Genomic DNA, 25,526 nt, shown 5'->3' on the forward strand with positions numbered 1-25,526 from the left:
GTAAGACCACTGTGAAAGCTGTAGAAAAAAAGCACTGATGAAACAACTTCAGGAACTGTCAGGGTTTCCTATTTTAAAGAAAGTTTTAGAGTTTGTTGCTTTGCTACTTTAGCACTGTAAATCAGGAAATCCTAAAAATGCCCGGGAAAGAGAATTTTACATCTTCATAAAGCCATTCAGATTTGACTACAGAAGATGAAGCACAGAAAGGTCAATTAGTTTACAAAGACAATTTACTAGGCTAATTGCCAGGCTATGATTAAAAATCCTATTTTTTTATTTGCACTTAGACAAAGCTTTGTTGCCAGGAGTTATGGAAAAAAGGCACTGTAAAAGTCCTAGGAATAAAATTTAGCATCTGTCCTCACCTACAGAAACACTTAGACCCCTTTGAAGAGCTGCTGTTCTTTTAAAGAGGATATCATCTTATAGTAAAAGCGATACGTGTTCATTGAGGAAAGCATACAGAAAAGGAAGAGAAGAGACAATACTAAATTCACTTAAAATTCTTCTGTTTAGAGATAAGCAGTGATTCTTGGAAGATTTTCTAAGTGAAAGTGGGATCTAGAGGTAGGTAAGTGTATAGGTGGGGTAGAACCTTGCTATTCAAAGTGTGCTCTGTGGACCAGTAATGCCAGCAGCATCACCTTGGGACCTTGGTAAAAATACAGATTCCAAGGCCCCTCCTCCAAAGAGCCCAATACAGTAGATCTGGGGTGGGACCCAGGAATCTGTATTTTAACAAGCACCCCAGGAATGTCTTATAATTAGCTTTTATGGGGACTCCCTGCATTCGAAGACTTATTCATATGTACTTCCTAGCTCGGAAATACTGTAAAAATATGACCCAAATGATTTTCTTCTCCTGTGCCATTGAGTTACTCAGCACATTTTAATCTTTGGTGGTAATTTCTGTTGAAAGGTGGAGTTTGCCATGCTATCTATGCATTCTTCAGTGCCTGAATTGGTTTCTTCTGGTGTCTGTGTAACCTTCAGTTGTAAATTGGTGGGTACTTTTGGAAATGGTGTTGATTTTATTTCCCAAAAAGCATAATTTACAACCAGGGGATAGATTGGGCCTTGGTTTACTATATAAGAAAAATCATCTCTGTGGTGATTATACTATAGAGCTGCAGGACCTGTCATAACCAGAAGCGAACAAGAAAGACTGGGATTGGAGGGAGAGTTTAATCTGGTTCTTGTCAAAATGAGAACTTGGACAAATGTAAACATAGTGAACAATAGTGGGAGGAAATATAGATAGAAAAATTACCCACAGACATTATGTACATATGCAACTTCATTTTTAAATAAAGACAAAAACCAAATCTCTTTCATGTAGTTTACTCCTCAACAACCCATTCATCAAAAACAACTTGTATTTTGTGTGTTCTTATGAGATTTCAAGGCACTGTGTACATCTTGAGAAGATTGATAACATTTGATTTGCATAGCACAGTAAGTTTTTTGTACTGCTAATCATGTTTGATCCTCATTTGTATAGCATTACAGTGGCAGTCAAGGAAATGTCCCCTTGGGTCCCCATAGTTACCATATTAGTCAGGACATGCCAATTGCTGTAACAAGCACCTCTAAACTCTCATTGGCTTGCACAATAAAAATTGTACTCTCTGCTTATAGAGCAGTTGAACATGGGTGTCCCTGTAAGGTGGCTTTCCTCAAATCAGTGACTCAGGAACCCAGGCTCCTTCTGTCTTGTGGCTCTGCTCTCCTCCGCATTTTTGGAATCCCCTCCATTCAGCTGGTAGATGGGGAAAGAGAGAGTGGTGGATTTTACAGAATGGTTTTGTAGGAAGGCCTAGAAGTGGTGCAAGTCACTTCTACTCATATTCCCTTGGCCAGAACTCAGTCGCATGGCTCATTCAGCTACAAGAGAGGCTGGGAAATATAGTCTAGCTGTGTGCCCAGGAAGAAAATATCAAAGAACTTACCCAATTTTCTTGAAATGACCTTCTCTTATTTGCACCCCCTCCCCCATGACACAGTGAGCACATGATGGCAGGAACTTTTGTAATTGCTTTTGTAACTTCAGGGCCTAGCACAGTACTTCTCACATAGTAGATACTTCCTAAAAATTTCTGGAAGTTAACTAGATGTCCTATAACCACTATGACACATAAGCAGAACCCCAAAGGATTAAGGAGGAGTTTTCCCGGTAGGGGGGAGTAGAAAAAAGGGGATGTTGAGCCTGTTGGGTGATGGGACTAGCATGAACATGGATGTTACCTTTGAGGCAGGAGTCGAGAGAGCTGGGGAGGCTTTGAGGGGCCTCTGTGGGCTCAGGTTTCCTAGAGGAAAAGCTTCAGCTTATCATTTCCAGCACTCTCCCACCTCTCCCGTGGAGGCACCATTGAAGAAACAGCCAGTCTTTCTCAAGTTTGGTGTCTCGGCTGTGCCTCTGTTCGGAGAATCTGCCTATGAAAATTGCACATGGGTCCTGATGATGTTAACCACCATTATGGTTAACGGTTATTTTTGATTCTTACAATAGCAGTATGTTGTTCCCATTTTACAGATAAAGAAGGTTAAGTGACTTGCCCAAGGACACACCTCTAAGAGGAGGCAGAGCTGAGATTCTAAACTGGGCCACCCTCATTCTATGTCTTGTCTCTTGTCCATACATGTCCCTGTATGGAAAAGAGACACTTTTCAGGCACTTTACTGCTGGTTTTCGAGATAGACAATCCTCCTACCGTTTTCAGGGTTCCAAAGCCATCCTGGGTGGTATCAGCTGCTCATTTCTTGACTGCTACTTCCCCATTTATATCATGAGCCCCCCGCCAGGCTGGTGGGATTAGGCCTCTCTTGCTGACTGAGTGGCTGAGGGGACAGTGACGCTGACTCTCTGGCAGGTGGTGAATGGCACAAAACTAGAGCAGTGAGATCCCCTAGAGGTGGTGCTGGAGACCGCGTTGGCCTTGGCTCTTCAAGGGAGGAGGAGGCCAGGGCAGGGCCATTTGGGAGCACAAACTGGAGGCTGCCTATGGGGAAAAGGAGTTGGTGTTCAAGGAGGAAAGGGAGTGAGGGTGCAGTGATGTGCTGGGTCACTCAAGTTATGTGCACTTCTTCGCAATTCCACATTGAGTGATCTTATGTGGAGAGTTTGAAATCAACTCTGGTGGGAGCATTTACACCATGGAAATCGGCAAATCCTACAAATCAAGTTTTTTTTTTCTTGGCAAACCAGTTGTGAAACATTTACTAGCACATTGCTGAGTGAGGGACGCTGCAGACTTCCCTCCCTTTCTGCCCCCCTCAGCTCTCCTCCCGACTCCTGACTTGAGGCTGCCTCAGACACTCACCATTTAATTTGGTCTGAGGAGCAAGAATGGGAGGGGGAGAGGCTGAGGAAGGATAGCGTTAGAGGAATTTGACTTGGGATCTTCTTCCTGCCCAGATCTGGCCTCATGGAGATCGTCTGCGTCAGAACCTTTTTTTTTTTTTTAAAAGCAGGCTGGCCTAAGGCGAACCCTGGAGATTTTGCCAAGCCTCTGTGATCTTTCCTGTCTTCAGTTTTATTTTCGTATAATGCAAGCACAATACACGGTCAAGTGAGATGATTTTTGTTGGACAGATGCTGCTAAAGGCTTACGTGGACAATATGCTGTTATGTGTACTTGCTACGGGGCTCAGTGCTGCTGAGGGTGATCTAAGGCCTTGCTGTTCAAAGTATGGCCCCGGGAGCAGCAGTATAGGCCTTGCCTGAGAGCTTGTTAGAAATGCAGAATCTCAGGCTCTGCCCCAGACCTGCTAAATCAGAATCTGCACCTTAATAAGATCCCCAGGGTATTCGTGTACACATTAAAGTTTACTAAGCACTACTCAAGGATTAGGAAGTCCTAGTTTAGCTGTATGTGCAGAAAGACGAGGAGATGGAGTTTTCCTAGACCAGTACCAGAACCCCCTGGAGGGCTTGTTAAAACAGACTGCTGGGCCCCACCCCACAGTTTCTGATTCAGTAGGTCTGAGGCAAGGCCCAGGAGTTTTCTAAGAAGTTCTAAGGTGATGCTGAAGCTGCCGCTCCAGGAACATACTTGGGGAACCACTGCCTTAGGCATACCTCTGAGCAGCCTCTAGGATTTAGGAAGATCTCTTTGGCATTGAGAACCTTTAAGAAGAACTTGTTTGGCTCACCTCAGGTAGTATGACAGAGAGGAGCAAGTGCAAGCTCTGGAATCTGAAGACCCAAATGTTAGTCCTGGATTGGACACAACCTTGGAAGTCCCTTGACCTCTGACCTTCATTTTCTTCACCTAAAAATGGGGATGATAATAATAATCACCCCATAGCATCACCACGAGGATCAGAGAAGGTACTTTATGATGTCTTAAATGCAGTACAAATGTAAGCTGTCACTAATTGAGAAAAAGGGGCAGCAAAACTTCTTAAAAAATAATCTTCCGAGTCAGAGGCTTTGGGAAATGATTTCATGTTGTTCTTTTAGTGGTGAGTTCTCTCCTGAGATGCTTTGCTTTCTTCTTTCTTTATTGCCATTTGGAGAAATTACCATACTGCTGAAAATACTTTCTGAAAAAAAAAAAGGTATTGTGTGTTATTTTCAAGGGTTATTGCTGAGTCTGATTTTCGTTTTGTTTTTTGATGTATCTGAGCATTAGGTGGCAGTGATTCAGTCATTATGGTCAGATCTGTTCCTGGCATGGTAATATTAGCACTCCAAAGCTGTGCTCCCCAGCATTCTCTCAGTATATTTATAACACACTGGAGCAGCTCATCAGCGCCTTTGTCTTGCTGGGTGAGCTTCCCCACATTCCATCTTCCAGCTCTCAGAGGTCTTGTTATGCTATCGTCTTAGTAATGCCTTGCCCATGAAGGCCTTGCACACTGTTTTTTCTCCATACCCACAGATTTCTGTGAAGCGCCTTTTTCGGAGTGTTTTGGGGTTTCCATAACTGGCCAGGAAATCTTTGCTGAATTTGAGGCATTAGTTCATCACTGTGTAGCATGGGGAAAAGCTCACAGGCTTTAGAGTTAGACACACCTGGGTTTGGTCTAGCCTCTATTGCTTATTACGCTGGTTCTCCAACTTGGTTGCACGTTGGACTGACTTAGGGGGAATTTAAAAACAATATTTATGCTGGGTCGCACCCTAGAGATTCTGATTTAATTGGCCTGGAGTGGCTTGGGCATCTGGACTTTTAAAACTCCCTAGGTGTTTCTCCTAAGTTGGAGATTCACTGACTATGTGATCATGAGTTACTTAATGGTTCTAGGCCTCAAGTTTCCTTATATGTAAAATGGATATAATAACATCTCTCCTTTAGTGGTGCTGTGGGGGTTATAGATAATGTGAGATGCCTACATGCTATGATTTCAAGGGAGCTGGAAAGGCCCACACTTCTAAAACCCCAGCGTACTTCTGCCACAATGCCTCTTCTTCCGCCGCCATCAGGCCCCATCCTGATAGTTAATCTCCCCCGTTAATCTGGTTCATCACTGCCTCCATGAGGGAATATCTTTTGAATTCATGTAAGGATATCTGCTGGCTGTGGACCTCCTCCTAATCTGCAGCTGTGGCTCCAGCATAGGTCTCACACCCAGCAAGGAGGATTTTAAAGTTGAGGAACACACAGACCTTGTGTTAGGGTGAGGCTCTGCCCCATTGTCATTCTCTAAACTGGACTCTGATTGCTGCCTGCATCTACTCACTCTAGCTGGCCTTTCTGCTTACCTCAGAGAGTGATGACCCTGCTCACCATTCCCTCCAACACATAAGCTATGCCTACATTATTTAGCCTGTCCACAGCTCATGTTCCTGCCTCAAACCCCTAAGCCCTCCATCCCTGAGGCGTAGCCCCTGTCCCTCTCATAAAGCCTACTCCCATCCGTCAGTTTGAGGTGTGTGCTCCTTCCAGTGAAATGTCTGGTGCGCACTTTTGGGCACTGGGGTCTGCCAAATCATTATTTATGCACTTGTTTCATTTCCCTTGCTCAGCTACAAGCTTCAGGAGATCAGGGACTATACCTTCCTCACCTTTCCATTTCCCCAGTACCTAGAGCTATCAGTACATATGTGGGTGCTCAGGATGTGCTGATTGAGTGAAAGGAGCATCCCTTATGTACTTACTGTGTGTGCCTTCAATTAAAAACCTGATTAGATGAACAAGCTGAAATCTGAAGTCCTGTGTCTTCCAACTAGACTCTAAATTCTCTGAATGTAGGTGCTGGGTTCCTTTTTTTTTTTTACATTACACATGACGTCTGGAACGATGCTTGGTCAATTGTAAGTGCTCAGCAAACACTTCCTGTCTTGCTCAGGAGTAGGGATGTGAACTCAAAAGATCTAAAAGAATGACCTAAAACTAAATGTTTATTATAGTAGCCTCAACAGAGCATGGGTGAAGGTTAGACTTTGCTGATGAGAGCAGTGGTCTTCAAGGGGTAGTATGCGTACCCTAACAACATCCACTGGGTTCAAGTAGAAAATTTCAGAACTTCTATATATCTTTATTTTTTTATTTAAAGGATAATTAGGCTTTATCAAGTTCTGTATAGGTGGCCATGGACCCTTCATTTGATCTGTATGGCCCACATTGGGGAGACAGTGTCACCCTCACTGGTTTGTTTTCATTCAATATATTGAAAATAATCTTGAGTCATCTACATATACCTATAAATTTATTAATTTTATTATCTGGTTTAAGCCTCAAAAAATGGACAAATGGCTTTAAAAATTCTTGCAGAGAAACAGGAATCAAAGCTGTTACTAGTAAACTAAGCACAAGCGAATGGCAAGAAAATGGCCGAAGTGGCCATTCTCCCACTTGAGTATGCTATCTTGGTTAGCCAGATGACAAGGTAAAAACAATGGTAATTTTACCAGATCTGACAAGGATGTGGTCCAAAATGTTTTGAAATATTCAAGAAGACTATATGAAATGTGGATTTACATCCACTGTCATTGTGTATTACCCTCATTATCTGTGGATAATGTGTCTTGGAAAATTAACTGATGGTATTTGAAGAATTAAATAATGACTTTTGAAAAATCTTTATTTCATTTTATCTTGCAGAATTTCTATTTCTATATTTGTTAAAGAATTCCTAATGTTAGTCTCTTAGTATATCTCTATATAAATTCAAATAACTCTGCATATATTGAGTGTATATGCTGAAAACTATTTTATTCCTAGGAGTGCACGTCCACTGGGTTAGAGTGTCATGCAAATGAGGATGTGGGTTGTTCTGGATGGGCCAGTTACCATCATCATGTCACACTGCTGTCACATACTGGCTGACCTGAGAGCCATCTCAGGAATGTGTTATTAGTCACCATGGTAATGGCACAGCTGGGAGAGGATGGATCATTAAAAATTCATCATCACTATTGAGTTAGAAATTAACTCAGATCGCACATCCTTCTGAGGTCGGGGCATCTTTTGCTCATAGAAAAAGGCAACACTTAACAAAATGTAATGGATTTTTAAAAATACGTATTATGGGCGTTATGTGAATGTATGGGGTTGTATACATGTTTGGAAGTGAACAAAACAACAAAAAAATCTGGAATTTACTCTTTGTCAAGCGTTTTACTATTTATTTTAACCTCACAATAACACTATAAGGTAGAGATCATCCTCACTGTATGACAAGAAAAGATAAAATCAGTAAGGTTAAGTGACTTGCCCAAGCTCACATACCCAGTAAGCGTAGAACCAGGGTGCAAATTTAGATAATTGGTATTAGCTATTTTATTGCTGTTTGTTTCCAAAGGTAAGAATTCATCTGCATTTTATCAAGTCAGTTAATAATTCGAAGGTATTGACAATTTCTAGACATGAAAGGCTGGGCAGCAGTGGGCTCTATGCCCTGAGAGGGAAAGCAAAATGTTCACACACAGGCCTGGAGCTGAAATCTTCATTCCATCTATCTGTATTAGGTGGTGAAAAGCAAGCCAATTTTGGTCGACCTTTTTGACATTGTATCATCTTGTGTCATTTCTCAAGTGAAAGTTCTGCAGTTTTGTAGAGCAAGAGGTCCCTCCGTGGAGCTTTGCCAACAGTTTTTCCCAAGGTGTTCTGCAGAGCATCAGGTATCAACCTAAATACAATAAATGTGCACCTCTCTCTATTAACAGGACCATTGCCAACTATTTGGTGTGGAGGATGGTTTATTCCAGAATTCCAAACCTGAGCAGGCGCTTTCAGTATAGGTGGCTGGAATTCTCAAGGGTAAGTTTTAAGAAGATTGCGATGTTACATCACTGGACAACTTGACGTGCTGGAACAGTCCGTATGTTAACTAATCCAATAAAAATCATCTTTAGGGATTGGACAGGGGGAGTTTTGCAGCCCAGATGATACTATTTTTTTTTTTTTGCTTTATTTCTTTTTATTGAGGTAAACCTTACAGGCCGTGCAGTAATGCTCAAGCTCTACTTTATTGAGGCTATATAAAGATATTTAGGGCAATACTTGGGACCATCACATTGTTTTCACTCTCCCCCTCTTACGAACTTCTCCCCATTTTTCCCCCAGTGTTTTTAACTGGGTCACTGTATTTATAGTTTAACATTTCTTAGTGACATATTTGTCACTATCTTTCAGTTTCAGTATTCTGAATATTCAAAATATGCATGATATATGTATTAGATGGTAAAGTTTCATGTTTAATTTAGGGATAGAGTTTCTCTTTAACTTTACCTTGATCTTGTCTTTGAATCTATCCTGATTTGGCTAGGCCGAAGAGGCCTAAATCTAGTTTCCTCTGAGACCTCACTCAACTGCCTGAAACACTTTTTTTCTCCCGCCTCACCTGGCTCTTTGATTTGTGCTTCTCTCCCACTCTTGTTCTCCTCTTATATAGGTGTTATTCTTGTCTTTGTTTCAGAGGCTTTTGTCTGAGTAATTTTCCCACCACTAGAGGACTTAAGGATTTTGTGGCTTTTTAAAATATATATTTTAAACATTTTGTGGTTTTAAAAAATTTTTATTTTTTCTTAATTTGAAGTTGTGAATAATGAATTTTATGAGCTGTGATTTCATTTAACAGATGTTTTGGTTATTAGAGAAACTGGTAAGTACAGGAATTCTTAGTGGGTCATTACTCTTGAGGAATAACACAATGATTTTGGATACGTTTTGGCCCTTTAAAGTCACTAGAATATTGAGCTTTATGGAGAACAACATAAAACAACTGTATATATTGAGGTTATATCAAAGGGTTAAGCTACAAAACAAGTAGATTATATATGTGTGTGTGTGTATTTTTAATTCCTGTGGATCACATAAAAGATAGTTCCCAGCTGCTTTCCATCCCCACTGTGAAGAGAATAAGAGAGAGAGGGGTGAGAAGTAACATGTGAAGATTTGAGGTTAGGTATGAGGCGATGTTTCTTGAGCATAAAGTGCTAAATATAATAGTGAATTGTCAAAGAAGGTTGTAGGATCTCTTTCTCTAGAGGTTTTAAAAATAGATTCATTCCTTGCCTCTAAGAGGAATTCTGTTACTAGAAAGTAGAGGAAGAAGAGATGAATTTAGATGTTAATCCTGTTCACCCTGTACCAACAGCCTGGGTCTAACGTTGTTCAAGTGACACCTCCAGCCATCATTCTCAGGCCTGCCTCCCTCACTGCCTGCCTTTACTTTGCATTTTGAGTGCTCCCAACCTCCAAGGGCCACTTAAATAGTATTTCTTTGCTTTCAACCCCAAGAGTAAACCTATAAGCCTTTGAAGTCCTGCTTTGAAGCCTCCTTACTTACTTGTAAATGTTTTCTTGTAATGGTTTAATTGGGATGGATGGGAAAAACATTTACGTCTATTTTTTTACTTGGTTACCAGTGTGTTCTTTGCTATGACACAATGTAAATGTGCTTCCTGGGTGGTTCATGGCGGGCCATGTTCTCCTGGTCTGCCTTGTGAGTCTGCTATCCCAGAGCAAGAAAGTCCTAGCTGGGCAGGAACTTGGATCACCTATTGATTTTAGATCTTTCTTGGTGGAACTTTAGTTCTCAGTGAATATTAAATGCTATCTGGATACTTGGACAGCATCCCCTCACATCCCTGCTAACTGCAGAAAAGCTATGCTATTGTCCAATTCCTTTGTTTAATGAGGAAAATTGGAAGGAAAAGAGAAACACATTATTCTCCACTGTCAAAATATTTTCATTAGTTTTAAATATAACTGGGGACAAGCAGAATTGTTTTCTTCCTCTGATTTCACCTTTGGCTCTACTATCTGACACATGTATAATGGGTTGGAGTGAGCAGTGTTTTGTAGACTGTTTTCTTCAGGTTGTTTGAATTTTTTTTGGTTGTAGGTTTTATCCAAGTGAAGCTCAATCTGGATCGATTATCTCCCACAGGTAATCCAGGGGACCACAACTTTGTTGCCTCAGTGGGACAAATGTGTAAACTTTATTGAAAGTGCCCTCCCTTATGTTGTTGGAAAAATGTTTGTGAATGTGCACTTCCGGGAAGATAAGAAGGAGATGGTAAGTGCTGCTCCTCAGCTGGTAAAAACGATGGCAAACTAAGCAGATCTGACATGGATATGGTCAGCAGGCCAATATCAGCCTCCTAGCTCTTCCAGCAATGATTCGAGATGACAGTTATGCTTCAAAGAGGAATTCCTGCAGTACTATATTAACTAAAACCTCAAACTCAAATGTAGAATGTAGTCATGAAAATTAAGAAGATTTAGAAGGGAGAAAACAAGCATGAAGTCATGCCACATAGAGTTAGAATTTCTCCTGTAGAAGTTAAATATGTGAAGTCAGTGCTTAGGGAAAAAAAAGGGATGCAGATAATTTTATGATTGGATATTTGAACTGTTATAATTACAAAAAGTAGAGGTTTTCCAGTCAGCCCTCTTTGTTTTAGAGATGAGGAAGCTGGAGATGCAGAGATGAAGTGATTTGTAATATATTTAACAACTATTAAGTGGCTTAGAAATAGAAATAGGGCTGGCCCCGTGGCTGAATGGTTAAGTCCGTGTGCTCCGCTTTGGTGGCCCAGGGTTTTGCTGGTTCGGATCTTGGGTGTGGACATGGCATGGCTCATCAGGCCATGCTGAGGTGGCGTCCCATATGCTACAACTAGAAGGACCCACAATTAAAATATACAACTATGTAGTGGGGGGATTTGGGGAGAAAAAGCAGAAGAAAAAAGAATATTGGCAACAGTTGTTAGCTCAGGTGCCAGTCTTTGAAAAAAAAAAAAAGAAATAGAAATAAAATATAGGGTTTTTTCCTTTTCTTCTTATGCTGTTTTCTAAAAACTAAAGAGATGTGACATTTATCTCACAGAAAACACTCTATTTTTTTCTAAACCTAAAAAGAAATCCTTTTAGAAAATTTTAAATATATACAAAAGTGGAAAGAGCAGTATAATAAACTTCCATGTACCTATGAACCCTGGCTATTTCTAATTGCTGTACTGACATTAATGGCCCAGCCAGATACATCTAACAAAAACTGAGGTTTTGTTTCATTCATTTACTCAACAAATATTTGTTGAACACCTATTATATGCCAGGCACTGTTCTAGGCACTTGGGATACAGTAGAGAACAAAACAAAGATCCCTGACCTCATTGATTGATACTCTAATGGGGGAACAGACAATAAAAAATCAACACAATGCATAAATTAACAATTGTGTTAGAAGATGGTAAGGACTCTGGAAAAAAGAAAAAGGAGATAGGGTAGAGAGGAATCAGGAGTGCTGGAAGGTGCGGGTGTGTGGGTTGGGTTGTAGGATTAAATAGGATGGTCAAGAAAAGCCTTACTGTGAAGATGACATTTGGCAAAGATTTGAAGGAGATTAGAGAATTAGATATGGCTGCTATCTGGGCAAAGAATGTTCTAGGCAGAAGGAACAGTTAGTGCAAAAGCCCTAAGGCAGGGATGTGCCTGGAGTGCTCAAGGTCCTCGTGGCTGAAGCAGGGTGAGCTAGGGTGAGGGAAGTAGGCACTGAGAGCAGAGCAGTCACTGGGATGGTGGCATTTTCTTTTGTAAGGCCCATGGGCCATTGTAAGAATGTTGACTTTTACCCTGAGTGAAGTGGGGAGCTAATGCAGGCTTCTGAGCAGAGGCCTGATGTGACCCGACTTATGTTGAGAGGATCACCCTGGCTGCTGTGCTGAGAAGAGACTGTAGGGGGTCAAGGATAGAAGCAGGGAGGCCAGTTAGGAGACTATTGGAGGGACCAGGGCAGAGATGGTGGCTTGGACCAGGTGGTAGCAATGAGATTTGCAAGAAGGGCTTGGATTCTGAATACATTCTGAAGGGTAGAACCAGCATAATTTGCTGACAGATTGGATGAAGGATCTGAGAGTAAGAGCTTTGAGTCTGGTTAAATGGAAGTCTGGAGTTGCTGTTAACTGAGATGGGGAATACTGTGGGAGGACCAGGTTTGGAAGAGAAGATCAGGAGTTTAGTTTTGGTCATGTTGAACTTGACATGTTATCAGACTTCCAAGTGGAGATGTCAAGGAGGCAGTAGGTTATATGAGTCTTGAGTTCAGGGTTGGAGGAGAGAGGGGAAGGTGTGAAATAGTTGACAAGGGGAGTGGGAGAATGAGTAAACTGAGGAAATGTAGTATGGCTGCCTGGAGGCGGTAATAATCTAGGTGAGGGTGGAGGTGGCTGTAAGACTCCTCACCTTGGCAGTGTGTTGTTCTCCATCTCTTTCAGCTGAATTGGCAGAGAGGGTATATTTTGATTTAGAAATTTGGATTTAGCCAGGTTTTTTTTTGTGTGTGTGTGCATTTTCTTTGTCAAGAATTAAATTTTACAAATGGCGTGAAACAAAATATCTACACATGATTAACTAATGTAGGGGAGGAAAAATAATTTTCCCTCTACCCTTCTAGGTTCTTGGCTGAGACCCCCTGTAATGAAAGACAATAAAAGACAGATTAACAAGAGAAAAACAAACAGAAGTTTAATAACATGCATACCTCCCATATACATGGGAGAGCCTTAGGAAAACTGAGTAACTCCCAGAAATGGCCCAAGCCACCATCTTCAATACTATCTTCAGCTGAAGACAAAAGAAGATGTTGAGGGTGGGGGCAGTTATGACAGGTGACCAGGAAAAGTACAATAAACAAGGGTAAGGTTGTTATGCAGAGTTAAGTCCTGTCTTCTCCACTGGTAAGAGTTTCTAGAGATTTAGTCATCTCTCTCTTCCTGGTAGAGAGAGGGAGACACCCTTACAATGAAGAACTCCCTTTTAAATGTTTATTTCTCTCACAAAGGGGTAACTTCTACCCTATTTTCAGAGATTCTCCTGTGTCTGCAGCCTCTCAAAAATAATCAGCCCAAAATAATCAATATGCCAAAGAGGCATATTTTGGGGTGGCAAATTCTGCTCCCCTTCACTAATAATAATCCATTGTAGTCAGTCAGATATGAATATAGGAGTAGCTTGGGTACAGGTCATCAGTAAACACTGAATTTAAAGACAAAGATATAAAAAAGCTTAAGTCATGATAATCAAACGATTGGTATTATGTATTGCTTATGTAATACACAACTATGTATTATATGCTGAAGTTTTCTTGGGAATAGCATAAATCTAAGTACATTTACTGCGATTTTTGCTGTCTGGAGACAGCAAAATTGGAGAATTTAGAGAATTTTCTGCCAAGTTTGAGACTTCATATTTGAACCTGAAAGTCCTCTTCTTGCAAATAATTCCACTGAAGAATTAATGTCTTATTTCAAAATACTCAATATTCCCATTGTGTGTTTTCTTTCACTCCTTAGTTGGAGTAAATGGATTGAGAATTTGTCAGATAATCACAGTGGTAACATTATAAGCTCTGGGAAGGATATAAAAACAATTAAGGGATAATGGAGGTGTTTTTTTTTTATATAGCAGGAATTTTCTTGGCAATAGAAGAATTTTATGTAATATGAAAGGTATGTGGATTACTTTGTTTTTCTTAGTTTGCGTGTGAAAGTCCCTTTTTCATGTGTCACAGTGTGATACTCTAAAATAAAGTTGATTTTGGCAATTTCCCTCCTTATTTTGATGTACATGGGACATGGAGATAATGTGATAGTTACACAGATCCTCATCTATTTTTAAATAAAATTATTTGCCACCCTTAAACTGAAGCTATTTGCCTCAGGGAATACTTAAGTTGGAAACTTCTAAGAGGACTATCTGCCTTTTATAGCCTTGTTACAGGGCTCCCATCCAAGAACCACCTGGAACCACTGATTTATTTGAAAATCATTCTATACTATTAGCTATAGGCCAAAGAAAAAGAAAAACAGAAAGATCCCCAATGAAACGAATTCCAGAGACTCTAACTCAGACGGAAGGCTGCCATTGTTTTGTTTACCAAAAAACGGTTGTTAAGCAAATAAATGCATTCAGAAGGTTAAACTTCAGGTACTTCTCAAACTTTAATGTGTACAAGAATCACATGGGGATCTTCTTGTTGAAATGCAAAATTTCCTTGCGTTTTAACAAGGATCTTTTTAACCTGGGTCTAGGGTAGGACCCAAGAATTCGCATAACAAGCTCCCAGGTGATGCTGGTGATGCTGGTGCTGCTGGTCCGGGGACCACAATTGGAATAGTAAGGTCTTTGCATCATTCATTCGTTTGCAAAGAGTTACCACCAAAAACCTCAGCCCTGGTGATTGGTGTGAGCAGGCCTGGCTGCTAACTTGGGCAGCAATACTTCCTTTACTAAAGCCTGTTGCGTTAGTGCAAGTAGCTGCTTCAGTTGATCAATCAGATCATTGAAAATTTCCCTGATTCAGAGTGGCTTAAATAGACTGTGCCAAACTCGGTGTGAGGGCCTCCAGGCTGCTGCTGCTTGTTTCTTTTCCCTCCTGAACTATTTAGTTTTCTTTTGAAAAGTGGTACTTAGATTCCTCCAAGGGACTTCCTGCGTCTCCTCAGTATCTGTTTCCACAGCCTCTTAATGGTGGGGTTGGCACCCTTTGTTATAGAGGGTCGGAGAGAGGAGTTCACTTTGTTTTCTTTGTAGGGGAGGAAGCAACCTCGTCCCCACCGCAAACCTACCAGAGTTCTCTTCCTTTTCACCTTGGAAAACACACAATTCCATGTTACTGGTTCTTTATAACTTCCATATACAAGTGTGCATGTGCACCAGACACACATATGTATACTCATATTCATTCACACCTAACTATGGGGGTTTTACAGATTTAATTAAAAATGGAAAGAATAGCATGTAGAAAAAGGAGACTCTTTCAACAGAAAGCCACCTAAAGAGGCCATATGGAACAGTCTCCTGCCTTTCAAATAGTGACAGGGCCTTAACCCATTTGGGACTGGCTGCAAGCCTTACCTGTACCTGAGGAACAGGCCAGTGGGGTGAGAGTAGGGAGTTACAGAACTCTTTGGAGAGTGCTTGTCTTTGTCACCTAAAGTAGCACTGTCCATTAGAACTTGAATATGAGCCACATATGTAATTTTACATTTTCTAGTAGACTCATTAAAAAGTAAAAGGACACAAGTGAAATTAATTTTAATAATTTGTTTAACCCAAATATATCTATTATCATTTCAAGTAATTAATATAAATGTGATAGTATATGCTTTATTTCATACTAAGTCCTTGAAACCCCATGTATCTTTTGTACTTACAGCACACCTTGATTCGGACTGGCCACATTTCAGGTGTTTAATTGCCATGTATGGCTACCATATTGGACATGTGGTTACTATGTTGAACAGTACCCATCTAAAAAATCTAAACCCCTTGAGTTTAGCGTGGCAGGGCTCAGTCCCTGGGTGACTGGGTGCTAGTAGCCAGGACAGGAATGTGGGGTTGTCAGTCCCTGACCAACGGAGTTTCACAGAGGGCTCTAATATCAGAAGGGAAGGACTCAGGCAACACTGGGATTCATGGCCTGGGAACAGGGGTGGGAGTTGGAGTCCAGCTACTACTTGGTGAGGATGTTCAGGTTCTCTGGGATACCAGCTTACAGGAGGAGGCACATTCCAGACCCTGCTCTGAGGTAAGCACCTTGGAGGCTTGGTTCTCTTTGGCTCAGAGACTGGGTGGGGTGGAGTCTGCAAGTTAAAGATGTTCAGTGCCTGGAATGTGCAAAGGACTCAGTCAAGGTGGGAGCCAGGGGTTCCAAGCTCCACTACCCTCACAGTCAGTGAGGAACATTAAATAATACCCAGGAGTAAAGCTGGCTGGGTGTCAGCAAAAACCAGGGCAAGTGCAATGATGAGTGGTAATTGCCCCTGGGCCTCGGTGGCCAGAACAAAAGGTAGTGAACAGGAATGAATATGCTATCCAGGATTCAGCTCTGGCTATATTCATGCAGGATGCCTGCAGAGGGTTGCTAGGTTTCTGGGTTTTTTTTGTTTTTGTTTTTGAAAGAAGTCAGAAATATGGATTTTTATGTGAAATCTCCCACAGTTTAAATCTTGGTCAATAATTTGGAGGCCAAACTAAATATGTCCTAGGAATACCATTTTGTGCCTTTTACACTAACATTCTCTCTCCAGTCTTCAGAGCGAAAAATCAAGACCTTGTCTGTCAGAGAACTTCTTTGATTTTTTATCTTATTTAGAAGAAGACCATGCATAATTTTAAAATATAGTATATTAGCTCAACATTTTACAAGTTGCTTTTGTGGAAAGTTATACACAGCATATGAAAGTGGGACTCCCTCAGAGAGTGCATGATGTATGGTCACTATAAATAGAGATGTTGCTCTCATTCTACTGTGACAAACCCTGATCTGTATGCTTATGTCCTGAATGACAGGAGAGAGGATTAGGGGTATGTGTTTGTGAAGGGAGGGATGTCTAAAGTTATTACTCATTATTTTTCTCATCCAATTCCTTTTTATAATAATAATTTATGAATATCTGTATTGTATGATTAAATGGCCCAGATAGATATCCACATGCATGGAGGGCAGGTGAAGATCCCAATGATGGCTGGGAAGGGAAGAGATGGTCACCATGGACCTAGTGTGACTGTGATGGTCAGGATATGATGTTTTAAAAATCTGGTGATGATGATAAAGTAGCTAACTTTTACTGAGGTTTAACTGGATGTCTGGCACTCTTCTAAGTGCTTTCAATGTCTTAACTCATTTAATCCTCACAGTGGCTCTATGACTGCTATTATTGTCCCCATCTTCCAGATGAGGAAACTGAGGCTCAGAGAGTTTAAGTAAATTCCCCAAGGTTGTACAGCTTGAAAATGGTTTAGATGGGGTTCAAGCCCAGAAAATCTAGCTTTAAGCCAGTGCTCTATCCCCTTGCTTCTCTCTGAAAAACACTTGAATCTTTACCATTTTTATGACTGAAATTAGGAGACTAGTCATAATGAGGAGTCTTCTTGGTGGCTTGTCCTATAAAGAATTCACCCTTACCAGGAAATTATTTATTCATATGTTAAGATCTTATAAAAATAAATGGCATGCCTTTCCTATTTCTTAACATTTTAGAGGTAGGAAACAGTTGGAATAGATTTTGCTTCTAGTATTTCAATATTTTAAAGACAAATACAGTGAAAGCTTAATCAATTCAAATCCAACGAGTTGACATTGCATTTTTTTGTTCACATAATTTTCAGAAGAAAGAGGGAAACAATAAGAAACAAGCTGATTATCAGAGATTTCAGCTAAGGGCAACTTCCGAGGTATATCTTTGACTCAGTCCACACACTGAGCTCAATTTCCAGTATTTTCTACATAAATCATTCTTAGGAGTGATCCCTGATCTTTAGAATGGTGACCAAAGGCTCTGTAAGATTTCTTATCAAAAGAGTCTTTTAAAAATGTTTACCATTCTTTAGTTACTAAGGTGGAGATGTGAACATATATATAAAAAAATGATTTTCTGTTAAGTGTCCATGCAAAAAAAAAAAAAGGAACTTTCTGCTTTAACTGTAGTTTCTAGAAAATTCAGTGAAATTGGAGTTCCCATTTAAACATTTCAGCTGAGCTAAATTATTAAACCATATTAATTTTTCATTAATATGAAAAATTTTTATTTCATTATAGACACTGTGTCCCCAAACTACTTAACTTTATTCATATATCTCAGTTCTGCCAATAGGCATTTTTTTGCTGTTCCCTCAAGTTTTCTGTGTTTTTGTTATAGGCTGAACCCTGTTAAAGAAAAAATTATTCTGATACTTGTTAAAATGGTAAGGAAGACTTTATTCAGGACTATTGCAAAAGGTGTCAAGACTATTGTTACCAAACCAGGTTTGTTTTTGCCCCCCACCCAGAAAGCCAAACACTGAGATGTCGAGATTCCAGCAGAGAGTTTAATCATAAGGCAGCCACGTGAGGAAGCAAGAGCATGAGCCTCCAATTCACTTCCCCAAAAATAGGGACTCAGGGATGTTTATGGGATAGGGGGGCAAGGTGGTCTGAAATGTGGAGGGAGGTGAGGAGAGGTAAGATAATTGATGATCTTCGCAAGCAGAGTCAGATTTCATGTCTCTTCATAGGACCCATGTTCACAAAATGGTGGCCTTAGCATGATCTGAGAGTGGAGTTTTTAGCCACTTGACATGAAAAGGTTGCCTAGTGGGCATCTGTGCTGGCCCGGTTGATGAGTTGGTGGTCTCAATTTGCCTGAAGTGGACAAGTTGTAATTCCTGAAAAACAGCTCACACACCCATTACCATGGTGATCCAGGCTCCAGGGAGATGTTATCTGTAGGAACCTAGTGGGAGTCAGACAGCATATTGCCTAAGCAGCACAGTTAACAATGGGTGGGTTAAACAGCTAAAAGCAATAATCAGTAATTGCAAAAAGGAAAAAACTTTAGTACCTAGATACTTAATCATCAATGGCTGTTTGCCGGTTTCACTATCACAGTAGGGAAGTGAGATCGGGCTAAACTCTGAATATGGCAAAGACAGCTGGGGATTTATGGTCAACAAGCAGAGTGAGAGGGTCAGAGGATGGAAAATTACTAAGAGGAAACATCAAGGGTTGGGGGACTTCTGCTGAAGGCAGGCCAGGGTGCTCAAGTATCAAGAGCGGGGGATGAGGGATTTGACCAGATGTGGATGGTGCTCAGCTAGCAAGGATGGAAGTTTTTCTCTAAACTGAGTTTTCAGGATTCTTGCTAAAACAAAGCTATGTAGGCCTGTAGGCCCGGCAAGGACAGGATGAGGGCCAGAGTTGAGGCCTAATTAAGAAGAGGGCTTAGAGAACCTGACTAAAGTTTGTTCCAGGAGACAGTCTTTGTCCACCCTCAATTCAAAGCTAAAGTCACTAGTCTCTTATTGTACATTAAAACATTCTGTATGCAGAAGGTTAATCTAGTGAAAGAGGAACAAATCTTTTATTGCACTTCACGTTTAGACTTTATCAAGTGAAAAATTAAAACTTACTGTGTAAAACAATTCACGAATTTCTCCTACATTTTAGTAGCTTATTCTTTTTTCCCGTTATGGTAAAGACATTGTTCACGTCCCCAAGTAATGCCATAGATGACCTACAGTATCTTCCAATTTTCTGAGCTGTTCTGCGTGAGCAATTCTGGTAGTAATTCTTATCCCAAGAACAGGCTTCTCCTCCCACCCCATACTGCTGCAGCTGGTGCCAAAGACTTAAGTACCCACATGGGTCCAATTGCAGTGGTCGAGTTTGAACTTGCAACCTCCATACACTAGGAGTTCACCTCATTAGTAAGCCAAGATAATTGAATTGATGTACTGCCATTAATATTCAAGTTCTCCAATTCCCCCGCTCACCGTTTCTCTCAGTGGTTGAGTAAATGAGATGTAACTCTAACGTTGGTGGCAGAAGTCACTTGAAAGGCAGCATCATGCATTACAGCAGTGCCCTTACACTGAGGGATTCTTTGTTCCTTACAGATGCTGCTACTCACGGTGGTTGCTCTCACTACAGCCATTGTACAGATAAAGATAAAACTTCCTTCAACACGAGTCATGCAAAGAAAGGCTATTCTTTCTGGCTACCAAGTGTCTCTGTCTAGTAAATGGTATCAGCTATAATATCAAGATCAGTTTCTCTGAGTTTTTGCTAAAGACCTATCCTGGATTAAGACAAACCAAAATGATTTGAGTTTTCAAGGGATTTTTAGTAGTTAGAAAATATTGACCTTATATAGAAATTACGTCTGATTTTCTGCAAAGTTGCATTAGCAGCTCATAACCCAGCTCTGCTCTTATCAATTTGGGCAAGTTAGGTAACCTCTTTGTGCCTCAGTCTTCCGTTTATAAATGGTGCATGAGTTTCTGTTGCTATGGTAATGCTGCATAACAATCAATCACAAAACCTCAGTGGCCTTCACCAATAAGCAATTATTGCTGACACTTGTGGAGTCAGTTGGTCCCCTGGGCAGCTCTGCTTATTTTGGCTGAGCTTCTTGAAGATTGGGGGTTGGCTGGTCTAGGCTGGCTTTGGCAGAGGTGATGGGGATGACTCGGCTGGCTCTGCCCCAGGTCCTTTACTTCTTCAGCCGGCTAGCTCAGGCACGTTCTCATAGAGATGGCAGAGGTGCAAGTGAGCGAGCAGGAACACATGAGGCCTCCTGAGGCCTCAGCTCAAAACTGGCATAGTGTCATGTTTGCATTCTGTTGGCCAAAGCAAGCCACGAGGCTAATCCAGATCGACAGAGTGGGGAGATAGGTTCTGCTTTTTTAGTGAGAGGAACTGCAAAGTCACACAGCAAAGGGTGTGAATAAAGGGAGGGATGTAGAATTAAAGCCATCATTGCAGTGAATCACAGATAGGGATACAAACAGTACCTACCTCGTCGGTTTGTGATGAGAACTGAGTGAGATAATCCACATAGAAGACTTAGCACAATGCCTGGTGTGTAGTAAGTGCCCAGTGAATGTTAGCTGGTCTTGTTACTGTGTACTCTACCTAAGATTAACCATAAAGAGAATTCATACCATCAAAGTCCTGGCCTGGACTGTAGCAACCTTCCTGCATTGAGATCTCCTCTTTCTAATTTCTCTAAGAAATAGCGAGAGTGAAGGAGATGCCTGGGAGTTGTTCTGTTCCTAGTCCTCCATACATGCCCAGTGTAGTACTCTCAATTGGGCTAAAGATTCTTTTTATGGTGGTTCCCTGGCCACATTCCAGTCTGCCCTTTCATTTAATGCTAAGTCTGGCTCATAGGAGAGTCTCATGAAACTACTCGAGGAGCCAAATATAATTTCTATAACAGTTCCGGGTATCACAACTCTCTACGGGCTAATTCTTGTTACAACAAATGTCATCAGACCCCAATCCTGACAGCTCTTTTTAAGCAACCTTTGGTAAAATGACATCCAGCAAAACAGGTGATTTAGATAGCTCATTGGGAATTCTTTTGAAATAAATGTGGACACTACTCTTACCCTTGTCCTTGAGTGTACTGCCACAATGACGACACATTTGGCCCCTTTCCTGTTTGTTGTCTACATCTCTGGATAACATTGGCCACTGTTGCCTTTGCCACATATTAATGGTCACAGTCTTGTCAGGCAGATCTGATCAGACCTGTGGACTGCAAAGACCCCGTACTGGATTCATTCACTGAAAGAAAGCATTTATACCCTCCAACAGAGCTGAATTCTGGAAGTGATCAGGCAATTACTTGCTGGGAGGAGTTTACCCATAGCCCAAGTCTGGAGATTATGAGGCTGGTTGACATGTAAATATTATTCTGGTCTCGTATCCATTCTCTCTCTGGGTGGGAAAGTGTGAAACAGGAAAAGACGAGGTATAAAATTAGAACACAGTCTATATGTTCATATCCAGTAAATATTTTATTCTGTGTTACCTCCACCCCAGAGTTATCCTTTTTGCTAAAAGAACATGCTAAATTCCTGCACCACCAGACTAACAGGCTTTATAGCGTCTAGAGCACAAATAATTTGGTATTCTTTTTTTCTTTTGCCAGCATGTTTAATAGCTATGCAAGTTTGTTAATCCTGACAAACTGGTATGATTTGTTTTATTAGCTCGCTTGGCTGCCAGAAACCTCAGTATTTTCTAACTATCCTTAGTTTATCTGGCTTGACCACTTCTCCCATCTCAATTTGGTTCTCTTCTTTACTTGTTATTTTAAGCCGTTATTATTTTCTTTTATTGGGAGCCAATTCAAACTCATCTTAATAAATAGTTACAGTATAAATGGTGAATCAATGAACATTTAATATTTATTAGTGCATTGATTTACTTAATATCTGTATTTCTAGTAAAATGACAGTTGTCAGAAAAAAGTTTTAAAAACTTCCCTCAGATTGCATCCTATTTCTTCAGCGTTAACTACATAAATTACTAATTTCCATTTTTCGCATTCACTAACCAAGTGGTTACAATTTGAGGAAACTTGCTCTGCTCTAGACCAGTGGGAAGACTGGAGACTTTTTACTCTTATCTTTTATAAGCTATTACTTATAATTTCTAAATATATTAAAGAGGAAAACCTCCACATTATGCCTTTCATTTATGAATTTTATTAAAATTACAGTATTTTAAGATTAATGCATACAATCAGCCTTGCAGATTTTTTCTTTTTTTTTTTTGCTACTGCTGCTTTTTTTTTAAGAATTCTATCAGCCTATAATTATTTCTACCAGCTATATAATAGATATATATTTTAAACCATTTTTAGCCGTCTGTCCTGTATCATGTTGGCATTGACAATCTCAGAATAGAATGGGCTAACTTAGTCATTCGATTTCCACTAAAGTTTGTATTTGGAATAACTGTTATACATTAGCATATATAAAGATACTGGATTCTATTTCACTTCTCTGCGAGATACCCACTGGGGGTTTTGAAAAGCATAAATAAACTTGCATTTATTGAGCAGCTGCTATAGGTATTATATGAGGTATGAAATCATATTGTGTGAAGAATCATATCAAGTGAGATATGAAATCATAAAACTAACAAGATGAGATATGAAGTCATAAAATGAACAGTTTTAAATTTGCAGAATACTTTTTAGTTTGCTTACATATCCATGATCTCATTTGATCTAAATCATGATTCCTGTTCTCAGAGCTTACAGATCTTGTTGGAGAGACCAAATAAATATAAATGGTAATAAAACACACACCTGCATTCTGATTATAAGCCTAAGGGGAACTCAGACGGGACTGAAAGTGTGCGTTTAAGTGTTTGGGATTCATGAGTGTGAGGTAGGATCTGTGTTTGCTTTGTAGGATTTCTCTATTGCCAGAGACAAAACTTTGAAGGAAACTAGTGTTGACAATGGGGTGGCTTGACCCCCTCTTTTCAAAGTAGTGTTGGCATATGTCCCTTCAGATGCATTAATAGAACTATCTTGTCCTATTTAGACAAAACACAAAATTTCTGTGTCCATGTGATAGGAGAAAGGGTAAGGAAAGGTCAAAAGAGGAGCAAGTGAGACAATTTATAATTTACTAAGATAGGAAAATCTCATAAAAAAAGACTTTGATGGAACAGTAACAGGTGCGTGCGTATGCATGTGTGGACTCATCAGTATGTGACGTCTGATGTAGAACACTACGGGCGAAGTCCTGGGGGACAAAGAATGAAGAAGGGGAGCCCACTTTTAAATAACACTGGTTGAGGAAAAGAACTAATAACTGCTCATAGACCAACCAAATTAATTATATTTTCACAGTGTGGATCCAAAAATCTGAAATAAATAGATGCTTAACAAAATACTGCTTTGCCTAGAGGGCCCTTATCCTGAATGTGGCAGATTTTACCATAATAACACTTGAATTAATTTTTGTATGTTGTATTTTGATTTTTGACTCGAAATAAATATTTTCTATGGATGACTCCACTTTAAGTGATTTCTATTAGTGTTAAATGCTGGCTGTTGGGGCATTAGGTGAAGGTTTGGTGAAGAAATACTATTTCTCTCTTTTTTCTTATTTTAAAATTATAGCAGGCTTTTCCTGCCTCAGGGAACATGACTTGACTGAAGGTGATGTTATTGTGTGATGCTGTAGAGTAGTCTAAAGATAAAAATCAGAAGTGTTCAGTGATTTATCTTCCTAGTTCCAGCATGCTAAAATCATTATTTCTCTTATTTGCATTGACTTGTCAACCAATAACATTAATCACCTTCAAAGATTTCCCTTGTTCTTGAGTTAGACTGGGGTAATTCAGCACCATTTCACAGAAAATGTTGTACAATAAATCTGTGAAGTCTGCAAGAAAGAAAAAATTGAGAACTGGAGATGGGGCCTGGGGTGGGGAGTGGTGGCACCTGAGAGGATGAGGGCAAAGACCACCTGAGGCTAATGGGAAGGCAAAGAGGGCAATGCTTACTTGGGTTTTGACAGCTGTGAGAGGGCCACAAAGAGACTGAGTTATCAAAGCATGGATTTATGGAAGACAGGTTGTGGGGGCAGGGGAGAGGGGAGAGAAGGAAAGGAAGAGGAGGAAAGAAGCTGCATGTGAGTCAGCTGTTTGTCATTCCTCATCCCTGCAAAGGGCTGAAGTCTTTTCACCTCTGTTTATTTTCATTTGGAATGCCAATCAGCGGGTTACAGACAGAGCGCTTTGAAAATCTATGCAAAATGCTTAAAACTTTAATGAACTTGATAGCCCTTATAATGCCCAGGAATGGCCAGGGGAGGATCCTATGAAACCACGCTGCTTAGAGAGAAGTATCTGGAAGCACTATACCCCATTTTAATAATAAGTACATACTTCATAAAACTGCCCCAAAAAGAATAGGGACAAAATGACCTTAAGATTCACCGTGGAAGTCCAAAAATTCCTAAGTATATATTTGCCAAGGTCTCTTTGGCTTGGAGAGTGCTTATTTTGTTTAGTTGATTATTTTAAACCATAATGAAAGCAGATTAGTTTTCTTACTCTTTACTCCAAATAAATATTTTCCTTGGATATAGTCAGCTTTTTCCATATTCTTTAGGTGCTTTCTCTTATCGCTGCATGTTGGCTAGAGTATTGAGATGAAGCCTTTCATTGCCCTCTTTGTCTTCACCTGTAACTACCCCTTTTCCTACCAATATGTTCATGCTACCAGGATGGATATAGCTGTGTGTGAAGACATCGAATATTTGAGAGAAACCTCCCTTTTAGCACATCTTGTTCCTATTTCAATGGAGAAAAGACACACCATTATACTAGGACTTTCAACCTTCCACCATTTAATCTGTAGGTTCTTCTGCATTTGTGTCCATCATTTATCCTTCTCTTTTCTCATAATTGTGTCTCATGTCTAAGGTGAATCCTTTCATATATTCTCTGGATCCTGTCCCCCTTTGCCCTCTCAGAGACTGTTCTTTTCTTTTTTTCTCGTCTATATTTTCAACCTCTTCCTCTTCACTGAATCCTTTCCTTTTTTTTTCTTTTTGTATTTTTTAAGACGACACTTTTTTTAGTGCAACTTTAGATTTGTAATTTAGAGGAGGAAAAATAATTTTCCCACACGTCTAGGTTCTTGACTGAGACCTCTCTGTAATAAAAAACAGATTAGTAGGAGAAAAACAGAAGTTTAGTAACATGTATACCTCCTGTAAACATGGGAGATGCCCAGGAAAACTGAGTAACTATCCAAAATGACCCAAGCC

The 25,526-nt window shown here is 40.3% G+C and overlaps 1 protein-coding gene across 3 annotated transcripts in view; it reads left to right on the forward strand.

The window, feature by feature from the left end:
* PHEX (phosphate regulating endopeptidase X-linked) overlaps positions 1-25,526 on the forward strand; it is a 195,107-nt gene that overhangs the window by 64,267 nt on the left and 105,314 nt on the right. For 2 of the 3 annotated variants that reach the window (XM_001493470.7, XM_070256769.1), the window contains 2 exons: positions 8,117-8,210; positions 10,345-10,473. In XM_001493470.7, the coding sequence (XP_001493520.1) occupies positions 8,117-8,210; positions 10,345-10,473 (223 nt within the window). The remainder of the gene's footprint in view (positions 1-8,116; positions 8,211-10,344; positions 10,474-25,526) is intronic. The other variant, XM_023633503.2, reaches the window with a different exon arrangement.

The sequence above is a fragment of the Equus caballus genome, chromosome X (assembly GCF_041296265.1).
Source record: "Equus caballus isolate H_3958 breed thoroughbred chromosome X, TB-T2T, whole genome shotgun sequence".
NCBI lineage: Eukaryota > Metazoa > Chordata > Mammalia > Perissodactyla > Equidae > Equus > Equus caballus.